We start from the raw sequence: 22,679 nt of genomic DNA, 5'->3' as shown, positions 1-22,679 counted from the left end.
TGATAGAATCCTCGAGTTGGAAGAGACCTCCTGGGCCATCATCCAGTCCAACCCCATTCTGCCAAGAAGCAGGGATATTGCATTCAAAGCACCCCTGACAGATGGCCATCCAGCCTCTGCTTAAAAGGAGCCTCCACCACACTCCCTCCGGGGCAGAGAGTTCCACTGCTGAACGGCTCTCACAGTCATAGAATCATAGAATCATAGAATCAAAAGAGTTGGAAGAGACTTCCTGGGCCATCATCCAGTCCACCTCCATTCTGCCAAGAAGCAGGAATATTGCATTCAAATCACCCCTGACAGATGGCCATCCAGCCTCTGCTTCAAAGCTTCCAAAGAAGGAGCCTCCACCACACTCCTCAAGGGGCAGAGAGTTCCACTGCTGAACATAGAATCATAGAATCCTAGAGTGGGAAGAGACCTCCTGGGCCATCATCCAGTCCAACCCCATTCTGCCCAGAAGCAGGAATATTGCATTCAAAGCACCCCTGACAGATGGCCATCCAGCCTGATAGAATCCTAGAGTTGGAAGAGACCTCCTGGGCCATCATCCAGTCCAACCCCATTCTGCCAAGAAGCAGGGATATTGCATTCAAAGCACCCCTGACAGATGGCCATCCAGCCTCTGCTTAAAAGGAGCCTCCACCACACTCCCTCCGGGGCAGAGAGTTCCACTGCTGAACGGCTCTCACAGTCAGGAAGTTATAGAATCATAGAATCCTCGAGTTGGAAGAGACCTCCTGGGCCATCATCCAGTCCACCCCCATTCTGCCAAGAAGCAGGAATATTGCATTCAAATCACCCCTGACAGATGGCCATCCAGCCTCTGCTTCAAAGCTTCCAAAGAAGGAGCCTCCACCACACTCCTCAAGGGGCAGAGAGTTCCACTGCTGAACATAGAATCATAGAATCCTAGAGTGGGAAGAGACCTCCTGGGCCATCATCCAGTCCAACCCCATTCTGCCAAGAAGCAGGAATATTGCATTCAAATCTCCCCCGACAGATGGCCATCCAGCCTCTGTTTCAAAGCCTCCAAAGAAGGAGCCTCCACCACACTCCCTCCGGGGCAGAGAGTTCCACTGCTGAACGGCTCTCACAGTCAGGAAAAAAGCTTCCAGAAGAAGGCTCTCTCCTTGTCCCGAATCCCTGGGTTTCCTTGGCCCAGGGCAGGCATGTGGGGGGCGGGGGGAGAAATTCTGATGGTGGTCCGCGAGAAGGCCTTCCTGGTCCATTATTGAACCTGTTATGTTTATTCATATCATGATCTGGTCACCACGCTCAATATATTTCATATGCATGGGGGTATTGGGGGAACGATACAAAAGGTTTGTTAGGGTAGATCCTCAGCCTCCCCCCCAAATCGAAATCCTGGCTATGGGCCTGGCCCAGGGGCTCCCTGTTTGTCTCTTCGTCTCTTGCCAGGGAACAGGCCTCAATGGGGCTCCTCTGAGGGTTCCACCGGGTACCTTCCGTCTCTCGGTCCTCTTGGGCCACTGACCTTCCACAGCAGGAGGTGGGGCTGGAGGACCTTTGGGGTCCCTGTGATGCCCCCCACCCTTGAGTTCTCAGAAATGGTGGCGAGGGCATGGGTTTCCAACCAGGGCCACTTTTGCTGCCTTGACTCGGGGCTGACATTACAAGGCCTTTCGCCTCCTCTGCCAAAGAGTCCTGCAGCAGCTCCCGGGTTTATGTCAAAAATATTAAAAATTAATTGGGTATTTCTGATTACAAAAGTGTGAGTTGAGCACTGAAAGAGTGAGAAGGCCGAAGCCTGTTAGAGTTAGTGGGCCAAAGCTACTGTTGTCCTGAGGAGAATGAGTAGGCCAAAGCCTCATACAGTCATTGCGCCAAAGCTAGTGTCTTCCTGAGGAGAATGAGTAGGCCGAAGCCTGATAGTCAGTGGAACAAAGCTAGTGTCTTCCTGAAGAGAATGAGTAGGCCGAAGCCTGTTAAGAGTCGTTGGACCAAAGCTAGCGTCGTCCTGAAGAGAATGAGTAGGCCGAAGCCTGTTAAGAGTTGTTGAGCCAAAGCTAGCATCGTCCTGAGGAGAGTAGGCCGAAGCCTGTTAAGAGTTGTTGGGCCAAAGCTAGCGTCGTCCTGAGGAGAATGAGTAGGCCGAAGCCTGTTAAGAGTCAGTGGGCCAAAGCTACTGTTGTCCTGAGGAGAGGGAGTTGGCCAAATCCTGTTAGGAGTCGTTGGGCCAAAGCTTGCGTCGTCCTGAGGGGAATGAGACGCACGGAGACGCACCCAGAGAAGGACCTGGCCAAGCGACATTTCCCATTATTACACCGTATCGAGCCATGGTAGTTGAAGTGGGGTCAAACTGCATTAATGTGTAGGGGACGAGAGACAGGGCCTTCTCTGTGGTGGCCCCCCGGCTGTGGCACTTCCTCCCCAGGGATATTAGATCAGCCCCCCTCCCCGCCCCCCATCCTGACTTTCTGAAAAAGAGTAAAAACTTGGCTCTCCGAGCAAGCATTCGGAACCCCGGAGTAAACAGACAAACTAGAGTTGGAAATTGACCCAGGAACGGCCAAGACAATGGAACGGATGAGGATTTGAACGAGAGGACATAATTTCTTTTTAAATTGTTATTATGCGCTGTCGTTTATGTTTAATTGCACTTAATGTTTTTGCTTTATCAATGTATGCATTTCGTTTCGGGATCGAATTGTGCCGACTGCGTATACCGCCCTGAGTCACCTTTGGGCTGAAATGGGCAGGATAGAAATAATGTAAATAAATAAAATAAAATAAAATAAATGTGACAGTGTAGCTGTAGCCCCCACTTTAGAAGCATCTGTGTATGTGCGTGTGTTGCATAATCTGGGAAAGACAAGATTTATTCGAGCAGACTTGGACTGCTTGGGATGACAATTTTAATTCTGGCGATTTTAATTTGGCGAGCGGGTTCTTAATGCATATTTGGATTTATTTTAATTTTGTGGAATCATAGAATCATAGAATCATAGAATCAAAGAGTTGGAAGAGACCTCATGGGCCATCCAGTCCAACCCCCTGCCAAGAAGCAGGAATGTTGCTTTCAAATCACCCCTGACAGATGGCCATCCAGCCTCTGTTGAAAAGCTTCCAAAGAAGGAGCCTCCACCACACTCCCTCCGGGGCAGAGAGTTTCACTGCTGAACGGCTCTCACAGTCAGGAAGTTCTTCCTCATGTTCAGATGGAATCTCCTCTCTTGTAGTTTGAAGCCATTGTTCCATTGCGTCCTAGTCTCCAGGGAAGCAGAAAGGAAGCTTGCTCCCTCCTCCTCCCTGTGGCTTCCTCTCACATATTGATACATGGCTCTCATCATGTCTCCTCTCAGCCTTCTCTTCTTCAGGCTAAACATGCCCAGCTCCTTAAGCCGCTCCTCATAGGGTTTGTTCTCCAGACCCTTGATCATTTTAGTCGCCTTCCTCTGGGCACATTCCAGCTTAGAGTCAATATCTCTCTTGAATTGTGGTGCCCAGAATTGGACACAATAATCCAGATGTGGTCTAACCAAAGCGGAATAGAGCATGGGGAGCAGGACTTCCTTAGATCTAGACACTATAATCCTATTGATGTAGGCCAAAATCCCAATGGCTTTTTTGCTGCCACATCACATTCCTGGCTCATGTTCATCTTCCTCCCCACGAGGACTCCAAGATCTTTTTCACATGTACTGCTCTCGAGCCAGGCATTGTCCCCCATTCTGTATCTTTGCATTTCGTTTTTTCTGCCAAAGTGGAGTATCTTGCATTTGTCACTGTTGAACTTCATTTTGTTAGTTTTGGCCCATCATCTCTCTAATCTGTCAAGATCGTTTTGAATTCTGCTCCTGTCCTCTGGACTATTGGCTTTATCATGTTTATCATGTGTTTTACACTATATTTGGCATCAAATTGTGGCCTTTTTGGAAGCCGTTCTGAGTCCCTCCTCAGAGGTCGAGAAGGACGGGGTATACATGTTTTAAACAAATCATAAATATTTATTTGTTTGTTTGTTTGTTTACTTTATTTCTATCCCGCTTTTCTCAGTCCTCAGGCGACTCAAAGCGGTGAACAACATCAGTACAAAACATCACGAGACAAGTGTAGGGCAATTAAAAACAATTGTAACATGAATAATCAAACATCCGTATATCAATCATGAAAGTGTTGGTTTCTAATCTATGTAATTTCTTGATGCTTGTGAGTAAACAGTATTTCTTGCTATTTCTTTGTCAGTGTTGATGTGGAGAGTGTCTGGTTGTGTCACCCTGGAACATGCAACATAGAATTGTCCTTCTTTGAGGGTTCCTTTCAAGTCTATGATACTATATCTCTGTGTGTGTGAATCATATCTATATCTATCTCTTCTCTCTCTCTCTCTCTCTCTCTCTATCTATCTATGGCTGGATGGCTCTTTGTTAGGAGGACTTTGATTAAGTGTTCTTGCCCTGATGAAGGAAGTTGGATTGGATGGCCTTAAGTATTTTCTGTTGGTTATGGGGGTTCTTTGTGGGAAGTTTGCCCCAATTCTGTTGTTTGTGGGGTTCAGAATGCTCATTGATTGTAGGTGAACTGTGAATCCCAGTGACTACAACTCCCAAATGTCAAGGTCTATTTCCCCCAAACACCATTTATGTTCATATTTGGGCGTATTGAGTGTTTGTACCAAGTTTGGTCCAGATCTATCATTGTGCTCTCTGGATGTAGGTGAACTACAACTCCCAAACTCAAGGTCAATGCCCACCAAACCCTTCTAGTGTTTTCTGTTGGTCATGGGAGTTCCGTGTGCCAAGTTTGGTCCAATTCCATCATTGGTGGAGTTCAGAATACTCTTTGATTGTAGGTGAACTATAAATCCCAGCAACTACAATTTCCAAATGACAAAATCATAATTTTTGAGTGATGGTCACTCCTTGTGTTGTGAGACGTTTTGTTGCCAAATTTGGTGTGATTTCGTTCATTGGTTCTTTTGTTTTTAAGGTACTCATTATGCACAGAGCATATATATATATATATACCTATATATATACACCTATATATATATATATATATATATATATATATATATATAGATTTGGTATCGAATTGTGGCCTTTTTGGAAGCTGTTCTGAGTCCCTCCACGGAGGTCCAGAAGGACGGGGTATACATGTTTTAAATAAATCATAAATAATAATTGATGCACACTTGGTGTGCTAACCAGTGTGGGAGGGAGGTTTTACACCATGGGCATGCGTTTGTTTGTTTGTTTACGACATTGATGTGCATTTATACGACATGTATGTGCCACCCCCCAGTGAAGGCAGGTGTGCCCAGGCTTCCTCTCACCTGGTAAGCGGTGCCTGGGCTCACCTGCCAGAGTTTGAGGACCCCTGTTCTATACTATGTTTGGCATTGAATTCTGGCCTGTTTGGAAGCCGTTCTGAGTCCTTCCGCGGAGGTCGAGAAGGACTGGGTATCAATGTTTTGAATACATAATAAATAATAATTGATGAGCACTTGGCATGCCAACCAGTGTGGGATGGAGGTTTTATGCCATGGACACGTATGCTCCATCCCTAGTGAAGGCAGGTGTGCCCAGGCTTCCTCTCACCTGGTAAGCGGTGCCTGGGCTCACCTGCCGGAGGGGGCTGTGCATTGGACTCTGTGACTGCTCTCTTTCTCTGCCTGTCTGCATCTCTCTTTCTCTCTCTCTCTTTCCCCCTCCATGCCCCATTCCTCCTTTCTTTTCACAGACCTTTTGCACTCTTTGCCTCTTCTCTGAGCCTTTTCCTCTGAGGTGGGTCAACGTGGCGCTTCCTTCCTTCCTTCCTCCCCGGGCGGGTATGTCCAGGGCAGAGCAACCCTTCTTTACCTGTTGATAAGCAGAGGACTCCCAGGGCAGTTCTTGGGTGGGAGACCACCGGCAAGGGTCTGCTGAGGGGTGGGGGAACCCCAGACTCTGGAGACCGATGGTATGGGCTCCAAGGGCCAGCAGGGCTTGTCTTGCTCTCTTCTTATCTCTTCACACCTGCACCTGTCTCCAAAGGAGCCTCTTGGGCCCTCCCTCCGGGTGTTTTGGACTTCAAGGAATTGCTGTTAGGCATTGTGGGAGTTGAAGTCCCACATGGAGAGAGGGCCAAAGTTGGCCCAGGCCTGCCTCGCAGGGCAGAATCACCAAGGAAGCGGGAGGACTGCCCGAGGAGGGGACCCCGTTCACCGTTTGTCTCGTTCTGCAGGTGAGGTCAGGTGCGAAGCCCCCAACCACAAGCTGGACCGGTTCTCAGGGACGCTGGTCTTCAAGCGGCAGAAGTACGCCCTGGACAACGAGAGGATGCTGCTGCGGGGCTGCACCATCCGCAACACCGACTGGTGCTTCGGCCTGGTCATCTTCGCAGGTGGGGCCGGACCCGGAGTCAAGGTGGGGTGGTGGGAGTGGGGACCTCTGGGTCAGGGGGGCAGGGCAACCCCCACCCCTTGGAAAGTGGCCTCCCCAAAGGACTGGATGGGCAGGACTCTGGGTGGCAGGCAGGTGGGCAGGTGTCCAGCAGGTCTTTCACCTTGCCCCACTCCTCCTAGAATCATACAATCCTAGAGTTGGAAAAGACCTCATGGGCCATCCAGTCCAACCCCATTCTGCCAAGAAGCAGGAATTTTGCCTTCCTCCTCTTCTCCTCCGTTTTTACCTTTCACATGAGAATCATAGAATCAAAGAGTGGGAAGAGACCTCCTGGGCCATCCAGTCCAACCCCATTCTGCCAAGAAGCAGGAATATTGCATTCAAATCATCCCTGACAGATGGCCATCCAGCCTCTGCTTAAAAGCCTTCAAAGAAGGAGCCTCCACCACACTCCGCGGCAGAGAGTTCCACTGCTGAACAGCTCTCACAGTCAGGAAGTTCTTCCTCATGTTCAGGTGGAATCTCCTCTCTTGTAGTTTGAAGCCATTGCTCCATTGCGTCCTAGTCTCCAAGGAAACAGAAAGGAAGCTCCCTCCCTCCTCCTCCTCCCTGTGGCTTCCTCTCACATATTTATACATGGCTCTCATCATATCTCCTCTCAGCCTTCTCTTCTTCAGGCTAAACATGCCCAGTTCCCTAAGCCGCTCCTCATAGGGCCTGTTCTTCAGACCCCTGATCTGCTCCCTCCTCCCTGTGGCTTCCTCTCACATATTTATACATGGTTCTCATCATATCTCCTTTCAGCCTTCTCTTCTTCAGGCTAAACATCCCAGCAGCTCCTTAAGCCGCTCCTCATAGGGCTTGTTCTCCAGACCCTTGATCATTTGAGTCGCCCTCCTCTGGACACATTCCAGCTTGTCAATATCTCTCTTGAATTGTGGTGCCCAGAATTGGACACAATATTCCAGATGTGGTCTAACCAAAGCAGAATAGAGGGGTAGCATGACTTCCTTAGATCTAGACACTATGCTTGACCTTGAGCAATAGCCTCTCTCAAAGCCCATCCACAACACATCCCATCCTGTTCTGTGCAGGGTCTCATCAGTGAGATGCGTTACACCAACCTTCTTCTGGCCAATTAGTTTCTAACCAATAGCTTTTAGAATATACACAAATTCCCATTGGCAACGTGCACCTTGTTTGAAGAGCATATCAGTACAACTATTACTATACTAAGACCTATACTAAGACCTCCCTATAGCAATACTATACTTTATTTGTCGTGTCAGGACAACCAGTCAAATTATATTACATTTCTAACAGAACAAAGCAAACAAACAGGCAAAATACAGAATTTGTGAGTTTGGTAGTTGATTCAATGTCCTTTGACCAGTATCTGGCCACTTGGGGTGCCTCTGGTGTTGCTGCAAGAAGGTCCTCCCTTGCGCATCATGTGGCAGGGCTCAGGGTGCATTGCAGCAGGTGGTCAGTGGTTTGCTCCTCTCCACACTCGCATGTCGAGGATTCCACTTTGATTACTATACTGAGACCTCCCTATAGCATGTAACATGGATTGAATATATCAATCAGAACCATAGTTCTAAAAGCATGGCATGTCCATTTGGGAGACCTTCTGTTTGGGGAAAAATAGTCTCCCATTTGGCTATCTATCTATCTATCTATCTATCTATCTATCTATCATCTTAACATATAACAAAACCCAATTAAACAAAACCGTACACATGTATGTATATAGACATGGACCAGTGCAATACGACCTAACATTTATACAGTAGTCTTGCTTGACTTTGCCTTTCGCTCTTCCCATCCTTTGGGTTGGAGGCATTCATATACCATTCTGTTCTCCCCTCCTATTACATTGCTTTTCTGTTCTTCCTTCCGGCCTCATAGTAATTATTTATCAATGCCCCACAAAGATTCTAACCTATTAAATTTGAAGCCTTCTATGAAAACTTCCCTTGGGTTTATTTTCAGCTGTCAAGAATGTAAGACTCATCTGTTTTTGGAAACTGTGGGAAAGTGGGAGGTGGTGGGCTCAGCGCAGAGCATCATGTGCAGATATTTATTTGTCGTGTCAGAACAACCAGTCTAACTGAACAAAGCAACAGTCAGAAAAATACACAACTTGTGAGTTTGGTAGCTGGTTAAATGTCCTTTGACCAGTATCTGGCCCCTTGGAGTGCTTCCGGTGTTGCTGCAAGAAGGTCCTCCATTGTGCATCATGTGGCAGGGCTCAGGTTGCATTGCAGCAGGTGGTCAGTGGTTTGTTCTTCTCCACACTCGCATGTCGAGGATTCCACTTGGTGTCCCCATTTCTGAAGGTTGGCTCTGCATCTCGTGGTGCCAGAGCGCAGTCTGTTCAATGCCTTCCAAGTCGCCCAGTCTTCTGTGTGCCCAGGAGGGAGTCTCTCATCTGGTATCAGTTCTGGGTTTGAGCCTGCCACTTTTGGACTCTCGCTTGCTGAGGTGTTCCAGTGAGTGTCTCTGTAGATCTTAGGAAACTATTTCTAGATTTAAGTCGTTGAGGTGCTGGCTGATACCCAAACAAGGGATGAGCTGGAGATGCCTCTGCCTTGGTCCTTTCACTATTGGCTGCTACTTCCCGGCGGATGTCAGGTGGTGCAATACTGGCTCAGCAGTGTAATTTCTCCAGTGGTGTAGGGCGCAGACATCCTGTGATAATTCAGCATGTCTGCTCAGTGCCTTCCAAGTCGCCCAGTCTGGCTTTGAGCCTGCCACTTTTGGACTCTCGCTTGCTGAGGTGTCCCAGCGAGTGTCTCTGTAGATCTTAGAAAGCTATGTCTAGATTTAAGTCATTGGCGTGCTGGCTGATACCCAAACAGGGGATGAGCAGGAGATGTCTCTGCCTTGGTCCTTTCACTATTGGCTGCTACTTCCCGGCGGATGTCAGGTGGTGCAATACCGGCTAAGCAGTGTAATTTCTCCTGTGGTGTAGGGCGCAGACACCCCTTTGTGATAATGCAGCATGTCTCATTCAGAGCCACATCCACTGTTTGAGCGTGGTGAGATGTGTTCCACACTGGGCATGTGTACTCAGCAGCAGAGTAGCACAGCGCAAGGGCAGATGTCTTCACTGTATCTGGTTGTGATCCCCAGATTGTGCAGTTGTGCAGATGCGTTTCTCTAAAAGCCGTCCCTATGTGTCACGTTGATAGGGCTCTACCTTGTTTAGGTAGAGATGAATCAAACTCCCAGTTTTAACAAACAGTTTAATTAAAACAGCACTTACTTGCTGGCTGCTTTTATTGTCCAAAATATAAAACACAAAGACAGCACTCAGCTACGGAATACACAAAAACGGATAGCAAAAATAACTTCGTAGTCAAAATGGTCCAGTCCAATGGTCAAATGCCAAGAGCTCAATAACAGAGTCCAGGGATCAAGAGTCTATACCGTAGTCAAAAGCCAGTCCAAAGGTTCAAGATTCCAGGATTCCAAGGTTACAGGAGACAGGTCAGGATACCAAAAACTCCAACAGACCTGGAGGAAAAACCAGCAGCATCCACCACCAAAATACAACAGATACTTTTCTCCCAAAGATCAGTCCCAAGGTTAGGTCCTTAAATCCAGTAATACCCATCTACAACCCATCTCCTGCATACCTCCACCCCTAATTGCTTTCACCCATGAACTCCCACATACAGATCACCAAACCCTCTAGAATTAATACACACATTAACCCATCACCAACCACCATCAACTGCAGACCATATGACACTATGACTCCAAGCAGCTCCTCAGGTGGGCTCAGGCCTCCCTAGATCAGTGGTTCCCAACCTTTGCACCTCTGGGTGTTTTGGACTTCAACTCCCAGAAATCCCAGCCGGCTTACCAGTTGTTTGGGAGTTGAAGTCCAAAGCACCTGGAGGCCCACAGGTTGGGAACCACTGCCCTAGATCTAGCCTTGCAACAGAGAACAACAGGCTTGGGCCAATAAACAAACAGAACTTCTAGTTTTGGCTGGGCATAAGCACTCTTCATAGGCACTGGCTGCCGATCCAATTCCGAGCACAATTCAATGTGCAGGTTTTGACCTATAAAATCCTATACGGCTCCGGTCCAGTGTACCTGTCCAAATAACTCTTCTTCTACGTCCCACCTTATTATTTATTTTATTTATTTGGTTTACTTTTACCCCGCCCTTCTCACCCCGAAGGGGACTCAGGGCGGCTTACACATCCAAGGCACAATTCGATGCCCATAGCATACATCCATAATAAGCAATAAAACAAAATAACAAATTAGCAAACAACAACAACAACAATACATTACATCTAAACCCGTTAAAACCAATAAAACCAATAAAATTTCATACAAACCGATACAAACCGCTTCTTCCTTCTTGCCAGTCAGTGTTCACTATCTCATGGTTCAGAGTTTTCTTCCACATTTATCAGTCCACATATATCAGTCCTGCCGGTCCTAATTGCCTGGTTGTCCTATCTAGTTAGCAGATTGCCCGAAGGCCTAGTCCCACAACCATGTCTTTGCCTTTCTCCTAAAGGACAGGAGTGATGTCGATGCCCTGATATCCACTGGGACTGAGTTCCACAGGTGGGGGGGCCACCACTGAGAAGGCCCTGCTCCTCGTCCCCACCAGCCTTGCTTGGGAAAGCGGTGGAGTCGAGAGCAGGGCCCCCTCAGATGATCTTAAATTCCGTGGTGGGACGTAGAGGGAGATACGTTCGGACAGATACGCTGGACCGGAACCGTACAGGGTTTTGTAGGTCAAGACCAGCACCTTGAATTGGGCTCGGAACTGAACTGGCAGCCAGTGGAGCTGACACAGCAAGGGGGTGGTGTGCTCTCTGTATGTCGCCCCAGTGAGCAGCCTGGCTGCCGCTCGCTGGACCAGTTGAAGTTTCCGAACCGTCTTCAAGGGCAACCCCACGTAGAGTGCGTTGCAGTAGTCTATTCGGGATGTAACAAGAGCGTGGACCACTGTGGCCAGATCAGACTTCCCAAGGAACGGGCGCAACTGGTGCACAAGTTTTAATTGTGCGAAAGCTCTCCCGGCCACCGCTGAGACCTGGGGTTCCAGGCTCAGCGATGAGTCTAGGATCACTCCCAAGCTGCGAACCTGCGTCTTCAGGGGGAGTGTGACCCCGTCTAACACAGGCTGTAACCCTATGCCCTGTTCGGCCTTACGACTGACCAATAGGACCTCTGTCTTGTCTGGATTGTAAACCTTGGAGTTTACGATCATCTGGGAAGGCCCTGCTCTCGGCCCTGCCTTTGTCTCTACACGCTTGGTGGGGACGAGGGTCAGGGCCTTCTCAGTGGTGCCCCCTCCCCCCCGCCTGTGGAACTCATTCCCCGGGGAAGTTAGGTCATCTTCATCCCTCCTCACTGTTAGAAAAAAAGTTAAAAACGTGGATGTGGGACCAGGCCTTTGTGTAATTAAGTGGACTATGACAATAACAATGTTGACAATGGCTTCTGGCCCCAAGCGTCCCTTTCCCAGGGCATGTCCATCTTGTCACAGCTCTTAGGGGCCTGAATCATAGAATCATAGAATCAGAGTTGGAAGAGACCTCCTGGGCCATCATCCAGTCCAACCCCAATGCAGGAATATTGCATTCAAATCACCCCTGACAGATGGCCATCCAGCCTCTGTTTAAAAGCTTCCAAAGAAGGAGCCTCCACCACACTCCGGGGCAGAGAGTTCCACTGCTGAACGGCTCTCACAGTCAGGAAGTTCTTCCTAATGTTCAGATGGAATCTCCTCTCTTGTAGTTTGAAGCCATTGTTCCATTGCGTCCTAGTCTCCAGGGAAGCAGAAAGGAACCTCCCTCCCTCCTCCTCCCTGTGGCTTCCTCTCACATATTCCTACATGGCCCTCATCATATCTCCTCTCAGCCTTCTCTTTTTCAGGCTAAACATGCCCAGTTCCCTAAGCCGCTCCTCATAGGGCTTGTTCTCCAGACCCTTGATCATTTTAGTCGCCCTCCTCTGGACACATTCCAGCTTAGAGTCAATATCTCTCTTGAATTGTGGTGCCCAGAATTGGACACAATGTTATTCCAGGTGTGGTCTAACCAAAGCAGAATAGAGCATGGGGAGCATGACTTCCTTAGATCTAGACACTAGGCTCCTCTTGATGCAGGCCAACATCCCATTGGCTTTTTTTGCCGCCACATCACATTCCTGGCTCATGTTTAACTTGTTGTCCACGAGGACTCCAAGATCTTTTTCACACGTCCTGCTCTCGAGCCAGGCCTCATCGTCCCCCATTCTGTCTCTTTGCATTTCATTTTTTCTGCCAAAGTGGAGTATCTTACATTTGTCACTGTTGAACTTCATTGTGTTAGTTTTGGCCATTCATCTCTCTAATCAAGATCCCTTTGAGTCCTGCTCCTGTCCTCTGGAGTCTTGGCTCTCCCTCCCAATTTGGTGTTGTCTGCAAACTTGATGATCCTGCCTTCTCGCCCTTCATCTAAGTCGTTAATAAAGATGTTGAACAGGACCGGGCCCAGGGGGGAACCCTGCGGCACTGGTCCTGGGCAAGATGGGGAATTGGTGAGGATCAAGTGCGGGGTGCGTGAAGGGCTTTGATTTGTGCCTTCCTTGCGTTGGAGCGTGAAGGGCTTTGATCTGTGAATCAAATCACCACAACTCATGCTGCTCCTCCTTGGCTTCTTTGATCTCCAGGGCCAGACACCAAGCTAATGCAGAACAGCGGGAAGACCACCCTCAAAAGGACGTGCATCGACCGCCTGATGAACTTCCTGGTCCTGCTGGTGAGTCCCATGGGCCTGGCTCCCTTTCCCAAATTGGGGTGAGTTCCTGAATGACGTGTTTCTGGATGCGGCCCATCTTGCCAGAGAGGCTGAGCATCGGAGGAATCGTCCTTGACTTCTTCACCTGCCAGTTGGCCACAAGTCAAGGGCGGAAGGAAGGCGCATGAGACAGAAGGCATTCTGCTGCAGGAACCAGGGGTTTGGGCTCACCTACACCAGGTGTGGGCAAACTTCAACATTCCAGGTGTTTTGGACTCCAACTCCCACCATTCCTCACAGCCTCAGGCCCTTTCCTTAAGCGGCTGAGGGGGAAAAGGAAGGGGCCTGAGGCTGTGAGGAATGGTGGGAGTTGGAGTCCAAAACACCTAGAGCAGTTGTTCTCAACTTTCCTAATGCTGTGACCCCTTAATACAGTTCCTCATGTGTTGGCGATCCCCAACCATAACATTATTTCAGTTGATATTTCGTAACTGTAATTTCGCTACTGTTATGAACCGTAATGTAAATATCTGATATGCAGGATGTATTTTCATTCATCACAGTTCTGTGTGCCAAGTTTGGTTCAATTCCATCGTTGGTGGGGTTCGGAATGCTCTTTGATTGTAGGTGAACTATAAATCCCAGCAGCTACAACTTCTGAATGTCAAGTCTATTTTCCCCAAACTATACCAGTGTTCACATCTGGGCATAGTGAGTATTCGTGCCAAATTTGGTCCATCTCCATCATTGTTTCAGTCCACAGTGCTCTCTGGATGTAGGTGAACTACAACTCCAAAACTCAAGGTCAATGCCCACCAAACCCTTCCTGTATTTTCTGTTGGTTATGACAGTTCTGTGTGCCAAGCTTGGTTCAATTCCATCGTTGGTGGGGTTCGGAATGCTCTTTGATTGTAGGTGAACTATAAATCCCAGCAGCTACAACTTCTGAATGTCAAGTCTATTTTCCCCAAACTACACCAGTGTTCATATCTGGGCATAGTGAGTATTCGTGCCAAATTTGGTCCATCTCCATCATTGTTTCAGTCCACAGTGCTCTTTGGATGTAGGTGAACTACAACTCCAAAACTCAAGGTCAATGCCCACCAAACCCTTCCTGTATTTTCTGTTGGTCATGAGAGAACTGTCTGCCAAGTTTGGTTCAATTCCATCGTTGGTGGAGTTCAGAATGCTCTTTGATTGTAGGTGAACTATAAATCCCAGCAACTACATCTCCCAAATCAAAATACCAATCCCCCCCCCCAACCCCACCTGTATTCAAATGTGGGCGTATCAGGTATTTGTGCTCAATTTGGTTCAGTGAATGGAAGTACATCCCGTATATCAGATATTTACATGGCAAAATTATAGTTATGAAGTAGCAACTGAAATAATGTTATGGTTGGGGGGTCACCACAACATGAGGAACTGTATGAAGGGGTCGCGGCATTAGGAAGGTGGAGAACCACTGTCTCAGAGAGTTATTAAACATTTTTGGCGGTAGCTCCCGCCTACTCTTAAGAAGTTTCCCTGGTCCATTTGAACCACCCTTTGGCCTCGTTCTCTGCCCGGTGCCCGCCCAGGCTGCTGGTGCTTCCCAGGTGTGTCCAGTTCTCTAGGGATTTGCTGACCACCGCTCTTTCTTTCTTTCCTCCCTCCCTCCCTGGGCAGATCTTTGCCATCCTGGCGGCCATGTGCCTGGTGCTGTGCCTAGAGCAGTGGTTCTCAACCTTCCTAATGCCACGACCCTTTAATATGCTTCCTCATGTTATGGTGACCCCCAACCATTAGTTTCACTGCTACTTCATCACTGTCATTTTGCTCCTGTTATGAATAGTAATGTAAATATCTGATATGCAGGATGGATTTTCATTCACTGGACCAAATTTGGCACAAAGGCCCCAATACACCCAAATTTGAAAACTGGTGGGGTTGGAAGGCTGAGAAGAAGAGAAGGCTGAGAGGAGATATGATAGCCATGTATAAATATGTGAGAGGAAGCCACAGGGAGGAGGGAGCAAGCTTCCTTTCTGCTTCCCTGGAGACTAGGACGCAATGGAACAATGGCTTCAAACTACAAGAGAGGAGATTCCATCTGAACATGAGGAAGAACTTCCTGACTGTGAGAGCCGTTCAGCAGTGGAACTCTCTGCCCCGGAGGGAGTGTGGTGGAGGCTCCTTCTTTGGAAGCTTTTAATCAGAGGCTGGATGGCCATCTGTCAGGGGTGATTTGAATGCAATATTCCTGCTTCTTGGCAGAATGGGGTTGGACTGGATGGCCCATGAGGTCTCTTCCAACTCTTTGATTCTATGATTCTATGATTCTATGGAGGGATTTATTTTGTCATTCGGGAGTTGTAGTTGCTTGGATTTATAATCAAAGAGCATTCTGAACTCCATCAGCAATGGAACTGAACCAAACTTGGCACACTGAACTCCCATGACCAATAGAAAATACTGGAAGGGTTTGGTGGGCATTGACCTGGAGTTTTGGAGTTGTAGTTCACCTATTTCCAGAGAGCACCGTGGACTCAAACAATGATGGATCTGGACCAAACTTGGCACGAATTCTCTATATGCCTAAATGTAAACACTAACTCTAAGCAGTTTCCCTGGTCCATTTGAGCTACCTTTTTGCCCCATTCTCTGCCCGGTGCCTGCCTAGGCTGCTGGTGCTTCCCAGGTGTGTCCAGACCATGAAGGATTTGCTGACCTCTGCTCTGTCTTTCCTTCCTCCCTCCCTGGGCAGATCTTTGCCATCCTGGCGGCCATGTGCCTGGTGCTGGCCCTGGGCCACAGCGCCTGGGAGTACTACAAGGGCTACTACTTCCAGGTCTTCCTGCCCTGGGCCGACGAGGTCCGCTCCTCCTTCTTCTCCGCCTTCCTCATCTTCTGGTCCTACGTCATCATCCTCAACACCCTGGTGCCCATCTCCCTCTACGTCAGGTGAGCAGCAGCGCCACGGTCTGAGGGTCCGAGGGCCAGCCAGCGGCCAAAGAGAGACCGAGGGGGGGGGGTAGGCCCCATATTGGGCGTGTGTGGGTTTGGGCTAGGTGGCCCCCTGCGGACACTGTGGTTCCCTCTGTGACCATGCCATGATCTCCTTTAGGGACACTCCGTGTTTGCCTTGCTCCGGAGGCCAGTTGCACATTCAGTTCTCTTTCTGGTACGCCACCTGCCTCCCATGAGGTTGCCCAGAAGTCCCAGTTGTCCTTCTATGGATGGCTGCAGAAAGGTGATGGTGCCCCAGGGCCGGAGCTGCCTTCCACATGTCCTTGGGGGGATCCCATCCTTGGCCTGAGGTTCTTGGGGCATGGCTTCCCCCCATCCTTGGCCTGAGGTTCAAGGGTGCCCTCTGAGCATGTATGTGTGTTGGGAAGAGGGGCAGCGTTGCACTGGCCAGAGGGGCCCAAGCCTGTCTTTGCCAGGTTCCTCTTCCCTGTGACCTGTGACCTCATTGGGGTAAGGCTCCATCCTTGCAGCTTCACAAGGCCAGGAGAAGGGCAGGGGGCCAAGAGGGCTGGGGGCACAGGCCCCTCCCTCCTCTCTGAGAAGCCCAGGTCCTGGGAAAGACAGCCATGGCATGGGCATCACTGGGGGGCCCAACTCTCCCCAGCCTCCTGGTGCATGCGCTTGCCCCAAAGGAGCTGCGTGACACATCTTTTGCGTGTGCAAGTGCGATACACCTCCCACAGCCAACCCAAGAAGTACACTCACGCATGATGTTGGGATGAACAATGGCCACAACTCATTTATTGATAACAGGAACAAGGGTTGGCAGCCAAGCATGGGTCCTGGATCACGATCGGGCAGCCCAATACTGCCCGATCCCGCACACGCCAGGGTGCCACCGGCACAATACCGGGCAAACACAACTCGGCAGCCCTGGGACCACCGGGCGTCCCCCCTAACCGCTAGGGGGGATACCACACCAGATCCAGGGCCCATGCTCCACACCAACAGGGAGTTGTGAGAAGGAGCATAAAACAAACAAGTAACTGTTAACAGGTAACCAGAACAAGGTAAACAACAAAGAAAGTTGACCGCCGATGAAAATAAAAACTGCATGCAGGGTGGGTGGGATGGATCAGCTGTTGCAGGCCAAGTGCCTGCTGAGGATTTTGGCCTGCATCAATAGGAGCCTAGTGTCTAGATCTAAGGAAGTAATGCTACCCCTCTATTCTGCTTTGGTTAGATCACACCTGGAATATTGTGTCCAATTCTGGGCACCACAATTCAAGAGAGATATTGACTCTAAGCTGGAATGTGTCCAGAGGAGGGCGACTCAAAGGATCAAGGGTCTGGAGAACAAGCCCTATGAGGAGCGGCTTAAGGAGCTGGACATGTTTAGCCTGAAGAAGAGAAGGCTGAGAGGAGACATGATAGCCATGTATAAATATGTGAGAGGAAGCCACAGGGAGGAGGAGGGAGCAAGCTTGTTTTCTGCTTTCCTGGAGACTAGGACGCAAGGGAGCCATGGCTTCAAACTCCAAGAGAGGAGATTCCATCTGAACATGAGGAAGAACTTCCTGACTGTGAGAGCCGTTCAGCAGTGGAACTCTCTGCCCTGGAGGGAGTGTGGTGGAGGCTCCTTCTTTGGTAGCTTTTAAGCAGAGGCTGGATGGCCATCTGTCAGGGGTGATTTGAATTCAATATTCCTGCTTCTTGGCAGAATGCGGTTGGACTGGATGAAGGCCCAGGAGGTCTCTTCCAACTCTTGGATTCTAGGATTCTATGAGGAGCCTGGGGGAACCTTATATAGGCTGCCCGCATCAGGGGGATGCCAGCTCCAGCCTCTCTGAAAGTGAGGCGTGGTCAGCTGGCCATTGGCTACCTGGCCGAGCGACGGGAAACTTTCCCGCCACCCAAGGGGGGCTTCTGGGAGGAAGAAGCCCCCCTGAGGCAAGAATGGCGGTGGGGGACGCCCTGCACCGCAACTTCTCTGTGTAACAAAATTCTGTTCCTGGTTGGAAAGTGTTATTTCCTGTTTAATTGTGCATTGCTTCCTTTGAAAGGGGTTGTTCTACTCCAGAAACTTGGTTGTTTTTGTGGCTGCCGCAAACTAGTTTGAATGGGCGGAGACCCTTGGGTGAGATATTCATTGGGAAACTAGACCAAAATGTACTATTGGAGGATGTCCCTCCCTCCCTCCCTCCCTCCATCCCAGAAAGACAAAGTTCTTGCCGTTTAATAAACTTTTCCCATACAGGGTTAGTCAAAATGAATAGGCCAATAAGAAAATTAATTGTAGCCGAATGTATGTTTACTGTAACCAAACCACAGCTACGTAGCGACAAATAAACTATCAAAGTTTTTTTTGAGCAACACACATGTACGTTAATGCCGCTAGGCGTCGCTAGGAGTCGCTGTTTTCAAAATGGCGGAATCAGGCAAAGAGAAGGCGTTTTGTATGATGACATTTGCTAAAACAATGTCAGTAATTACGGTCCAGCGAGAATTTCGAGCCAAGTATGGCAAGGAACCACCTCATCGACATTCCATTGCGAGGTGGGTAAAGCAATTTGAGGAGACGGGCTGCTTATGCAAGGGTAAAACCTTGGACGACTTAAAACAGCGCATATGTGCTGCATTCGATGCCATTACGTCGGATGTGCTGCAACGGATGTGGAATGAACTGGACTATCGCTTGGACGTCTGCCGTGTCACACGGGGCGCCCATATCGAACATCTCTGAAGGTGAGACAAAACTTTGATAATTTATCTGTCGATACGTAGCTGTAGTTTGGTTACAATAAACATACATTCGTCTAAAATTAATTTTCTTATTGGCCTATTCATTTTGACTAACCCTGTATTTTTTATAAAAGAACCAATTTGGAAGTAATGACGTTTATGACCCAGGAACAAAAACGGTGTGTGAGATAGCCCAATGGCAGCTCCCCATTCTGCCTTCTTTGGCCTTGGCGATCTTTCTTTTCCTGCAAGCAGGGTGGTCTTTCCCGGGAGAGTTCCCCTCACCCACTCCCTTCCCCTTCACCTTCTTCTTCTTCTTCTTCCTCCTGGGTCCAGCGTGGAGATCATCCGCCTGGGCAACAGCTTCTACATCGACTGGGACCGCAAGATGTACTACGGGCCCAGCGACATGCCGGCCCAGGCCCGGACCACCACCCTCAACGAGGAGCTGGGCCAGATCAAGTACATCTTCTCCGACAAGACCGGGACCCTCACCCAGAATATCATGGTCTTCAACAAGTGCTGCATCAGGGGGGTCGTCTACGGTGAGGGGCCCCAGGGGCCAGGGCCAGGGTGGAAAGGGGCGCCCTCCCTTGATGCCGGGGCTGGGCACATGCAACGGGATGCACCTCATGCAAATAGGTTTTCCTTCATGGTCAACTGTGAATTGCACATATGGTAGCGCCTGAGCAGACAGCTTCGGGTGAAAAGAACTATCTAGAAGGTTCCAAAGCTGTCTGCTCAGGTGCAGAAACTACCCTATGTGCAAATTTACAAGCAACCACTCGGGAAACTATGGTTATAGGTAAGCAACCTATATTTCCATGCGCAAAGAGGAAGGCATTCACTTGCGCTTCTCTTCTCTCTCCCTCCCTCAGGGGACTTTGTGAACGCCGAGGGACACCGGGTGGAGATCACGGAGGTGAGGCCACAAGGGCAAGGGTCAATGGAACCGTTCCTCTGTTTGCTTTGACAAAAACAACAGTGCAGAATGGAAAACCCAAAGGCACTCCTGGGTTCTAAATAACAGGGAATGTATTCCGCCACACCACACAAAATACTGCCAGTTTTCCAAAACACTTTAATGCAAAAATACAGAATGGGGACGCGTGGCTCGAGAGCGGTACGTGTGAAAAAGACAACAAGTTAAACATAATTTTAATGCAATATTCCTGCTTCTTGGCAGAATGGGGTTGAACTGGATGATGGCCCATGAGGTCTCTTCCAACTCTTTGATTCTATCATTCTATGATTCTATGAGCCAACAATGTGATGTGGTGGCAAAAAAAGCCAATGGGATGTTGTCCTGCATCAAGAGGAGCCTAGTGTCTAGATCTAGAGAAGTCATGCTCCCCATGCTCTATTCTGCCTTGGTTAGACCACTTTACCTGGAATCACATTGTGTCCAATTCTGGGCACCACAATTCCAGAGAGATATTGACCCTAAGCTGGAATGTGTCCAGAGGAGGGCGACTCAAACGATCAAGGGTCTGGAGAACAAGCCCTATGAGGAGCGGCTTAGGGAACTGGGCATGTTTAGCCTGAAGAAGAGAAGGCTGGGAGGAGACATGATGAGGGCCATGTATAAATACGTGAGAGGAAGCCACAGGGAGGAGGAGGGAGCAAGCTTGTTTTCTGCTTCCCTGGAGACGAGGACGCAAGGGAACAATGGCTTCAAACTACAAGAAAGGAGAACTTTCTGACTGAGAGCTGTTCAGCAGTGGAACTCTCTGCCCCGGAGTGTGGTGGAGGCTCCTTCTTTGGAGGCTGTCAAACAGAAACTGGATGGCCATCTGTCAGGGGTGCTTTGAATGCATTTTTCCTGCTTCGTGTCAGAATGGGGTTGGACAGGAGGATGGCCCAGGAGGTCTCTTCCCACTCTAGGATTCTATGATTCTATGTTCAGCAGTGGAACTCTTTGCCCCTTGAGGAGTGTGGTGGAGGCTCCTTCCTTGGAAGCTTTGAAGCAGAGGCTGGATGGCCATCTGTCAGGGGTGCTTTGAATGCAATATTCCTGCTTCTTGTCAGAATGGGGTTGGACTGGATGATGGCCCAGGAGGTCTCTTCCAACTCTAGGATTCTATGACTCTAACCCAGGCATGGGCCAACTTGGGTCCTCCCTCCAGGTGTTTTGGACTGCAACTCCCACCATTCCTCACAGCCTCGCATCCTTTCCTTTTCCTCCTCAACCGCTTAAGCAGAAAGGGAAAGGAAAAAGGAAAAGGAAGGGGCCTGAGGCTGTGAGGAATGGTGGGAGTTGGAGTCCAGAATACCTGGAAGGAGGGAGGGCCCAAGTTTGCCCATGCTGGCTCTACGCCGTCTTCTGGTGAATGACATCAAATGTAACATTAGCAGCTCAGCACTGTTCCTGGGGAAGCAAAATAGGACGGGAGTATCTGCTGGGATGTGGTGGCCATCTGTTGCGTTAGAAAGCTGTGTGTGTGTGACAGCCCAGGTCCACCCGGGTTTCAGCATAAACACACGAAATATCCACACCAGGTTCTTGATAATAATAATAATAATAATAATAATAATAATAATAACAACAACAACAACCAAGATCCAAGAGTTGGAAGAGACCTCCTGGGCCATCATCCAGTCCAACCCCATTCTGCCAAGAAGCAGGAATACTGCATTCAAAGCACCCCTGACAGATGGCCATCCAGACTCTGTTTAAAAGCTTCCAAAGAAGGAGCCTCCACCACACTCCCTCTGGGGCAGAGAGTTCCACTGCTGAACGGCTCTCACAGTCAGGAAGTTCTTCCTCATGTTCAGGTGGAATCTCCTCTCTTGTAGTTTGAAGCCATTGTTCCGCGTCCTAGTCTCCAAGGAAGCAGAAAGGAAGCTTGCTTCCTCCTCCTCCCTGTGGCTTCCTCTCACATATTTCTACATGGCTCTCATCATATCTCCTCTCATCCTTCTCTTCTTCAGGCTAAACATACCCAGCTCCTTAAGCCGCTCCTCATAGGGCTTGTTCTCCAGACCCTAGTCTCCAGGGAAGCAGAAAAGAAGCTTGCTCCCTCCTCCTCCTCCCTGTGGCTTCCTCTCACATATTTGTACATGGCTATCATATCCCCTCTCAGCCTTCTCTTCTTCAGGCTAAACATGCCCAGTTCCCTAAGCCGCTCCTCATAGGGCTTGTTCTCCACACCCTTGATCATTTTAGTGATCCAAGGGACTCAGTGGGGCTTACATGAGGCCAAGCCCAAATACAAAAATACAAGCAATAATAACAACAATACAAGCAATTAAAATTTAAAAAAACAGGGACAACACTAATGACTTACATTTTGAGATGGAAGATTTGGGATTATCTGAATGCTGGTTCTTGCCGTGTTTGCCAGAGCAGCTCTGAGCCTGGCCGGGAAATCCAGTGTATCTTTGCCAAGACGCAGAACCAATTTCCAACCATCCTGTTCTTTTGCAGGAAGTGAGTTTCCCCCAAGTCCTCACTCCCAAGTTCTCTCCCATGTTTTGAGGGAGACATTCTGCCTCTCCAATAATAATAATAATAATAATAATAATAATAATAATATAATTATAATTATTATTATTCCAAATTATATTCTTATTATAATTAGTCCAATTGCTTTGTTTATGAATTTATTTATTGTCTGTATTGTTGTTGCTTTTTTACTGATGTATTTGGGCTCTCATTTGACCTGCACCCTCTGTATTAGGGCCTTTTACCCTAGCACTTAAGACCTGTATTGTCGAAGGCTTTCATGGCCGGAATCACTGGGTTGTTGTAGGTTTTTTTGGGCTGTATGGCCATGTTCTGGAGGCATTCTCTCCTGACGTTTCGCCTGCATCTATGGCAAGCATCCTCAGAGGTAGTGAGGTCTGTTGGAACTAGGAAAAAGGGTTTATATATCTG

General features: G+C 48.8%; 1 protein-coding gene across 3 annotated transcripts in view; it reads left to right on the top strand.

Annotated features, from left to right (window-relative positions):
- The window catches only part of LOC132766783 (phospholipid-transporting ATPase ID-like), a 104,876-nt gene that overhangs the window by 43,922 nt on the left and 38,275 nt on the right, over positions 1-22,679 (top strand). For all 3 annotated transcript variants that reach the window (XM_067464731.1, XM_067464732.1, XM_067464730.1), the window contains 5 exons: positions 6,190-6,348; positions 13,044-13,132; positions 15,858-16,054; positions 19,139-19,347; positions 19,681-19,724. In XM_067464731.1, the coding sequence (XP_067320832.1) occupies positions 6,190-6,348; positions 13,044-13,132; positions 15,858-16,054; positions 19,139-19,347; positions 19,681-19,724 (698 nt within the window). The remainder of the gene's footprint in view (positions 1-6,189; positions 6,349-13,043; positions 13,133-15,857; positions 16,055-19,138; positions 19,348-19,680; positions 19,725-22,679) is intronic.

The sequence above is a fragment of the Anolis sagrei genome, chromosome 2, assembly GCF_037176765.1.
Source record: "Anolis sagrei isolate rAnoSag1 chromosome 2, rAnoSag1.mat, whole genome shotgun sequence".
Classification (NCBI taxonomy): domain Eukaryota; kingdom Metazoa; phylum Chordata; class Lepidosauria; order Squamata; family Dactyloidae; genus Anolis; species Anolis sagrei.
This window is presented reverse-complemented; position numbering and strand designations above follow the sequence as displayed.